At 42.2% G+C, this 9056-nt stretch overlaps 1 protein-coding gene across 1 annotated transcript in view; it reads right to left on the minus strand.

Moving 5' to 3' along the window:
• Positions 1-9027, minus strand: part of Nkain3 (sodium/potassium transporting ATPase interacting 3) — a 619021-nt gene extending 609994 nt beyond the window's left edge. The window contains exon 1 of the mRNA XM_005361913.3: positions 8517-9027. Within this exon, the coding sequence (XP_005361970.1) occupies positions 8517-8570 (54 nt within the window). The 5' untranslated portion in view covers positions 8571-9027. The remainder of the gene's footprint in view (positions 1-8516) is intronic.
• Between the last annotated feature and the right edge of the window lie 29 nt (positions 9028-9056).

Here is a 9056-nt window from a genome sequence, read left to right on the forward strand (position 1 = left end):
TGTGTGTGTGTGTGCTGTGTATGGTAGTTATGTTAATGTCTATAACTAGACAACCATTTCCATGACAGGACATTCAAAGCCCATCTCCCATTTTATTTGAGAATCTTTGCAAAATATGCCAAAATTAGAACATATATTAGATTGTTTTATGAGGCATATTTGTGTTACCTTAGCATTCACTTCAATCATTGATAAAAAATGATCCTTGAGCCAAGCAATGGTGACAAGCCTTTAATCCCAGCACTCAGGAGGCAGAGGTAGGTGGGTTGCAGTGAGTATGAGGCCAGACATATCAACAGAATGAGTTCCAGGAAAGTCAGGGATACATGGTGAAATCATATCTTGGAAAACAAAAACAAAACAAAACAAAATAAAAAAAAATCATCCTTAAGGGGAAAGATGATAGTCTATTGTGGATGCATGTGTTTTTTAACACTTTAATCTAAGATTAAAACATTTAATTTTACAAGGAAAGCTCCCTAAACAGGAAGGTAAAAAACTCAAAACAGTTTCAGGAAGTCCCTGAAACTGATCTGATTCAATCAGCCTTTCCCTGCCAGAGTAAACAATAAAATGTCCCTCTCCCAGGAAGTGAAGCTGAACTTTAAGGAGGATTCTCAGAAGAGCAGTGTTGAAAAGCCAGAGGAGAAAAATTGCAATGACTCTGAGCCCAAAACAACTGTAAGAAAGAGGTTAGACCAACCAAGGCACCTGGAAAGGACCATGTCCAACCTGATCAGCTGCCTGAAGGCTGTGCTGTATGCTACAGGCTCCCAGTGTTATCAGCTGTCACCCATGCTGTGGTGGGTTTTGGTGATACAGCTGTCTCTGAACCATTTCTGTACCTATAAGTAAACTCTCACCCGTATTTCTGTAAGTAACCTCAACAAAATATATTGGTTCACCAAACTGGACTTTGGTAGTATCCATAATTTGGTCTACTTGGGTTCCTTCTCTAGGTTGATTAGCTGTATGTGTTGTATCTCCCCAGAAAAAGCATAGATATTTGTAGGCATTAACACAAACTCATGTTAAGAGGATTAAAAGCATGAATATTTGTTGCACCTGAAAGAAATGTTTCTTAACCTTTAAGTTTATAAAATATTCATCAACGAGTATCCCTAAAACTGAAATTCAAAACATGGTTTGAAGGGACACTAGCCCACTCGAACATGTGGCCCTTTTCCCTCTCTCTACTGTTCCTTCTGCCTTGCTGAAAATCATTAGATTACTTTCCTAACACTAGCCACCACCACCCTTATTTGGCCATTTTCTCCTCCTGAGGCTGACTACCAAGGTCAAGCTATAAAAGTATTAAAGTCTGGCAATCAGTCTCCCTTTGGCTACCCTAATTAACACACCCAATTATAATTAAATGCCTTATCCTGACACATGATTTTCTCCTTTACCTTTATAAACTGTCATTTGCCTATGTGCCAAGTCTGTCTCCTCTCTATCCAGAAGCAATCCTTTGTCCCTCTTGGACAAATACCCCTTCCTACATTTTCTTTGCCCCCTTTATCTTCTCCTTTGCCTCCTATCCCCATTCTAACACAGACCCTACCTCCCCTTCTTCTCTTAAAAATTACACCTGCAAGGTCATTTGCTCACACAAGCTCCCACATTTTTCACTCACAACTATCTTTAGGGAACATTCTAAAATTCTCCTCTGAAACCTTTTGAGCCAGGTCCCACAGTTCAGGCCAACTCAGTACCACTGTCTTCCATGTTCCTACTAGTATAGTCAATTAATCAAGGCTTAAAGTATGCCACTGCTTTCCTAACCCACACTCCCAAAGTCCAAATTACTCCAAATAAAAGCATGTTCTGACCTATCGCAGCAATACCTCATCCCTTGCCCCAAGTTTTGCTATAGTTAGGGTTGTTTCTATTGCTGTGAAGAGACACCATGACCACAGCAACTCTTTTAAAGTAAAAGCATTTAATTGGGGTGGCTTCTATTTTCAGAGGTTTAGTCCACTATCATCATGGCGTGACATGGGGCATATAGGCAGACATGGTGCCTAAGAAGCAGCTGTGAGCCCTACATCTTGACTCACAAGCAACAGGAATTAATCTGAGTGTAACACTGAGTGAAACTTGAGCAAAAAAGACCTCGGAGTCCACCCCCACAGTGACACAGTTCCTCCAAAGAAGCCACAACTGTTCCAACAAAATCGCACTTCCTGATAGTGCTACTCCCTGAAAGCTTATGGGGGCTAATTACATTCAAATTACTCCACCAACCATTCCAAAATACTCTTTAGGAATCCATCAAATTGACTCCATGGCTTGATAGCCAGTAAGCCTCAAAAAAAGAAAAAAGCAACGCATATGCAAAGCTTATAGAGACAACACATTCAGTGACCCTGTCAGCCTAGGAGACCCAGCTCCTTTCCCTTTCCCTTTCCATTCAGAAATGAAGCATCTATCGCCTTGAAAGCTTTAAGGAAAGTACTGAGTCTTTCTAAGTTTTGCCAACCCAGAAAACTTTTCTCACTTGAGTGCTAGTCCATCCAAACCTTGTACTATTCAGAATATGCAATCATATTGTCTCTCATACATCCCATGTGTCATTCTGATAACCAGGTCCAACACCCCCATGAAGGAGCCACCTGATACAGCACCTCGAGCCCAATCTGCCATGAGAAAGTTTTTAAAAAAATAAACTTACAGTCTTACAGTTCAGACAGACCGAAGTACATGACCAAGTGTTCAGCAGAGTCAAGGTCCAGTAGGGAGCATTATGCCTCTTTCTAGCTCCTGGTGGTTTGCCTGCAGTTTCTGAATTTTCTGGCCTGGGGTGGCTCACTGTCATCCTATTCTTCATTAGCATTCTCTGGGAAACATCCCTTCACCTTCCTCTGTGCTTGCACATGTTTTTGTACAAATTTCCCTTTTACAGAGGCATTAGCCATACTGGCCTACAATCTATATTAATTGTTTTATTTAATTACCTTAATAAAGACAACATCTTCCGATTAGATCCTAACATCAGGTACATCAACCTGTCATTTGTAGAAGGCATAACTCATCTCAGAGAATTTTCATCCGTTTTCTACTAGTAGGATTGTCTCTTTACTAGCCTGCATAAAAGCAAGCTGCCATGTAACTTTATTGGTGATTAAGCAAAGACACAAAGCTCAGCTTAGTGCTGTGCTAAATCAATAAAATTATTAATAATTCCCATGAGATAAAGTATCTCTATTGCTAAATCATGAAATATGACCCAGAAGCCTTTTCATAAAGACTATGATATGAAGTGACTTGGTTTTCAGGAAAAGAACCCAAAGTATCAGTATTCATATGTGTGTGTGTGTGTGTGTGTGTGTGTGTGCATGTATGTATATCACATATAATAGTAATATGTTCTGTGATGGCTAATCTTGATTATTAAGTCTACTGCTGCCTGAACTTGACCCAAAAGTGAGGTCCTTTAGATGGGGAGATTTCTGAGTGCTTGTGGGAAAATTCCAAGAAACAGTCAAAGAGTCTTGTGACCTCAGTTTCTTCAAAAGCATGAAACTGTTCTTGGATTATGTTTTTGACCTTCACCTCATCCTGTAGCTCCATATTTTGTAACAGCACAGCTCATTCTTCTGTATAGGATGTGTAGGTCAACCCTCAGCCTTGGCTAATACAAGGTGATTTCCAGACCAGAAAAATCTCACCATCAGCCAAAAATTAATTTTCTTAACCTTTTTTAAGTTTCATAGGATGGAACAGAATATTGAAATAAAGGCAAAGAAATAAGAATTACATTGCAAGACTGAAGAGATGGCTCAGCAGTTAAGAGCACCGAATATTCTTCCAGTGGACAAGGGTTCAATTCTCAACACCCTTGGGGCAACTCAAAACCTTCTGTAACTCCAGTTTTAGGAAGTTGGATGCTCTCTTCCAGTTTCAGGGGGCATTGTATGAATGAGGTGCACAGATAGTCATACAGACAGAACACCAATATGCCTAAAATAACATAATCCTTAAAGGGGAATTATAATGCACAGAATAAAGAGAGCTATTTAAATTAAACTATGTAAATAAGTAAAATCTACGTTACAAATAAAAAATGTTTCCGTACTGTCCAGTATTTCTGGGAGGAGAGCGGTATATTTCACAGGACTTAATTCAGAACTCAGCACAGATAAGCACCATCATTAATGCACCAACACACTTATGTGAGCTTTCGAATATCGCAGGTGCTCTGCTCACAATATGGCTGGAAGTTAAAATAGAAAGTCTTGAAACTTTGCTTTCACTGACAGCAAGTAAATGCTAATTTTCCTTAACTGGGGAGATTGCTCTCTAAAACAACATACAGCCCATCTATATGTTAATAGCTGCTTGTTTAGGCAAATCGCTTAGGGGTTCCGTGACTATAAACATGTCATCTTACTTTTGACTTTTAATGGGCTGATTACTAGCTCTGACAAGAAATACGACTCTCGTGGCAAAAGAATACAAAACATAATAAGTTCTCCAAGTAATGGCATGCCTAGTGTTATTGAGGCTGATGTCTGTGATGCTGAAGATGACTAATACTTTGTGGGAACCATGCCTGCAGTGGTGTGTTCAACACTTTCCTGAGGCAGCTCAGAGAAAATGTTTCTGAAATGCCATGTGGCAGGGATGGAAGAATTTAAAACACACAATTAAGTTTCATTTAAATACGGTGAGTAAAGCTGATTTAGCATACGTATGACTGGGTGTTCATTTTTGCTCTAGACCCTACACACCTGATAGTAGACTACTTGCTATTAGACAAACAAGCAGCACCAAGAGCGTCCTTGCATAAGATGTATTTAAAAGTTCTTTATTTTTTTGCTTCTTTTTTATTGATTTTCATTGAGCTCTATATTTTTCTCTGCTCCCCTCCCTGCCTCTCCTCTCACCTTCAACCCTCTCCCAAGCTCCCCATGCTCCCAATTTATTACTCAGGAGATCTTGTAATTTTCTACTTCCCATGTAGATTAGATCTACATATGCCTCTCTTAGGGTCCTCATTGTTGAGGACCCTAAAAGTTCTTTGGTGACTTGAGAGATGAGTGAACTGGAAACAAATCACTTTTCCTAGGGAGAATCACTTTACAAAGTTTCCTATGCCCCTGTCTTTATTCTTTCCATCTTCTCTTTAATCTGGTCTTGCAAAGTCAGACCATAAATGTGAATTGCGGGGCAAGGATGTAGCACATACGTTTGCATGGATGAAAGGCAATAAATGAATACTAGGGCAGAAGTAGCGAGGTAGAAGACAGAGTTCACAAATCGAAGTTCATCAACATTAGCCATGTAAAAATGGCAAGTTCTGGCTAGTTAGATTTCCCATGCTGGTGCTTTTCACTCAAAAGGAAAACCCAATGGAGTTCAAATGAGATGGATTGAAATCACAGAAAAGCTCCCATTTCTTTGGCTTTCAGGAGGAGTTCTTGGGTTATCCAGGTATGATGTGTAGCTGACTCTTACTGTTACTATATGAAGTCACTGCATCATGTCTGAGCAACAAAGGGCATTCTCTCTTCATGCCAGTGCTTGTTAAGGTTTCATAATCCCCATCTTCCAAGAGTTGCAGGGTGTAAGGGACAGGGGAGAACTGTATTCAGTGGGAAATGTGCCAGGCCTGGGAAGCTGGGGTCCTTTCACAAGGCATTCTGGAACAGGCCAACATGGGCTCAGAGAGTTTATTTCTTAAATTCTCAAGATTTCTGTGAGACAGTTATCAAACATATTTATTATTGTAAATTGAATTATACACATTCAAATAAATCATAATCAAAACAGAAGTGCTAAATATCTGAAGTGTTGGGAAGCTCCATTCAGCCCAGTTACTCTCTTTTCAGGCCTATCCCTTGAGAAAGCTCATTCCAGAGGGCATTAAAAGGCCCCTCCTCATGGTTTCTCTTAGTGGTTTTCTCCTCTTCCCCTGGGACCATCCAAAAATGTTTTGCACAGATTCAACCTGAATTTATTAATTTGGTTCAACTGGCTTATTACATCAACCAAGGATTCAAAACTTATCATAAAGTTCATTCCTTTATAATTATTTTGACACATCCTTCTTTATCTGTGCTTTTAAAGATTTTTGTGTCTCTTACTTTATCTGGATAGTCAAAATATTATGCAAACGTTTGCTATAAGTAGCTGAAGTGGGAATACTTAAAGCAAAGACAATGGAAACGTTACAAATTGGGGTGTGACTTATTGTACATTGAGCAATGGTCTTAACAAATTTGTGAGTAAACATATTTTAGTAATGCATGCTGAAACTACAATATGTACTGTCTGTAACTACTGCATTCTCAAACAAAATTCATAAATTATCTTTCATAACTGAAAATTATTATACAGTTCAGAAAAGTAAATCTGGTCATAATGGTGATGAAATTCCAATATTGTTTCAGTGTCTTTTTTTCTCCTTAAAGCAAATAAAAATATTAACCAATATTCATGTCAAAACTATTAATTCAACTATCCACTATAAACCCTTTATATAAATAACGTGAGCATGTGTGGTATAATAAAGCAATGGAAAAAAAGTATGCTAGCTGACGCTTTGTTTTTCTTGTCAACACAAGCTGTCATCATTTCGGAAGAGGGAACCTCAGGTGAGAAAATAACCCTACCAGATTGGCCTGGACATTTTCTTAATTGATGATTGACGTGGGAGTCCCACTCACTCTCGGTGGTATCACTTCTGGCATGGTGGTACTGTGTATGAAAAAGCAGCTTGAGCAAACCTCGGGGTTTCATTCCTCATGGCTTCTGCTTGGGTTTCTGCTCCTAGGTCCTGCATGGAGTTCCCACCCTAACGCTGATCATGGACTGTGATATGGATTGTGATATGGATTGGTAGGTGTCTTATCATAGCAATAGAAACTCTCTCTGAGACAACACATTTGCTTTCTTTAGTGTGGGATCTAGTTCTCACATGCTCATAATCAGCCTTCTGCTTTTACCATAGAACAACAACTTACTTTGGGGGGGGGGAGTTTAATTTTATGAGTTCCTCTTAGGCAAATTAGTGAAATGGGTATCTCCCAGAGAGTAATTTCAGGAGTCAAAAGAGATGTTTGTGGAGAAACGCTATATAGACAGAATGTAGGCATTGTCATAAATTCAGCAACTATGTTCCCGCTTCTGAGTGCTAAACATTTGTAGTGTTTACAAAGAATGACTTTTGATCCTAACTTCATATTGCTTACAATGATTAGACAATCACAGATGTTTCTGTGCATATATAAAAATCAAGGGTTGACCTAATATACTCAGTTTCCTAATTTAAAAGTCAAGTTCATTTCTAAAAATCACTGTGTAAGTTATCCATTGACTTTTTCCCTAAAGTTGAAGAAAAAAAAAGCTCACGTGCAGTTTTATATATTTCAAGAAAACACAATAAATACGTTTGGTGCGTGTTTCTCATAGTGCAAAATAGGTTGTCCAACAGGCTTACGAATTTATCTCTTTTGCGTGGATTAAAGAACAATGAGCACGTACAAGATGAAGCTTTAGGGGGAAACTGGCAAAACTGGAAAAGTGAAGACGTACAAAAGCCTTCAGGAACAAAGACTAACTCATTACATCGCCGGATTAATGAGCCCTGCTAGAGTTACAGCCGGTAAAGTTCGCGCAAAGCTTCTCCGCTAGCTTGACTAAATACCCTAGTTACACCTCTGAGATTTGCGACAAAGCAAAGGCAATGCATTGCAGAGGGCAAGTTAATCTCACTCACAAAAGTCTGGCACCAGAGGTTACAGCCTTGACTTCTGGTGACCATGAAACAGACCAGTGTCAGCCCCGATAACAAAAGGATAGAGAGGATTTGCCTAGAGCCAGAAAGGTCTTTTTCTTTCCACCCTGGTTTCCAACTTCCGATTCCACCCATTCCATAGGCAAGGCGCCAAACCGAAAAGAAGCCCTGTCCACTCGCCCAAGACTGCTGTCAGCCGGTAGCAGCTCGAACATGCAACATTTCAAGATAATCAAAAGCAGAAACGAAATGGCAGAGGCTCAACTTGTGCTTCCCAAGCACATCCGCATCCAGTCCTGGACTCCTCAACTATCACCTTCCAGCTGCTGGAAGAACCACCAGAAAACTGAGGCTCCTGCTGTCTCAGAAGCTCCAGCTTCTACTTAAACATTCTGTCTCCTGAAAACCGTCCAGATAAGATCGAGCCCTGAACCCCGCTATAACTTCAGCAGGTTTGCAGAGGGTGCACACGCCAGGTGTCCGACAGGGGGGCGGGGAAATCACTCTCGGGGAGCGCCACCCCAGCTGCCCTAGGACCGCGTGGCGGCGACGCAGCGCACCGGACCAGAAGTAAGACCGCGCCCTCCTGCGGGCAAGAGCTAAGGGGCTGAAGGCACAAACGTCCTGGATGGGACAGCGAGGGTGGGGATCCCTCCAGTGCTTTCAGCGTGCTCACGGGTCCTTAGCCCTGAGCTGCGGATCCAAGGAGAGACCTCCACAAGCCGGTTCGGGAGGACGGACTGCTCCCAGAACCCGGACTCAACGGGGCACTTACCAGCTGCAGCGCGCAGAGACAGATGAGCGAGCAGCGCCCGGTGCAGCAGCCCATGGTGTGGCCGGCGTCCCAGCAGCGCGGCTTGAGAGAGATCTGTGAGCTCAGACACCGGTGCCCGTGACTTCTGATCACCCCGCGCTGCGCGCTTGCCGCCTGAGCAGCCTCTGGGCCCCGTGGCCAGCTTTCGGCTCGCGGCAGTCGGGTCAGGCTGGGGCTCGCTGCCGCCTTTGTTAATCTGCAGGCAGGGCAGGCGGAGGTCAGTGCGGAGCTCCCGAGCCACTGCTTTGCCGGAGGGTCCCTGCCTCCTAGCGCGCGGGTCTGCTTCTTGGGGAGGGTGAGCCGGACGGGAGGGCGGGGGACCAAAGAGGCTACAGCTGGTGAGTGGGTGAATGCCTTTTAGGGGAGGGGAGTGTGCTGGAGGTGGGCGTCTGGAAAGTGCGGTGGGCTGTCTGAGTAGGCGTGTGAGCTCGTGTGCCTGCGACTCTCTCTCTCTCTCTCTCTCTCTCTCTCTCTCTCTCTCTCTCTCTCTCTCTCTCTCTC

The sequence above is a fragment of the Microtus ochrogaster genome, linkage group LG5 (assembly GCF_000317375.1).
Source record: "Microtus ochrogaster isolate Prairie Vole_2 linkage group LG5, MicOch1.0, whole genome shotgun sequence".
Taxonomy (NCBI): Eukaryota; Metazoa; Chordata; class Mammalia; order Rodentia; family Cricetidae; genus Microtus; species Microtus ochrogaster.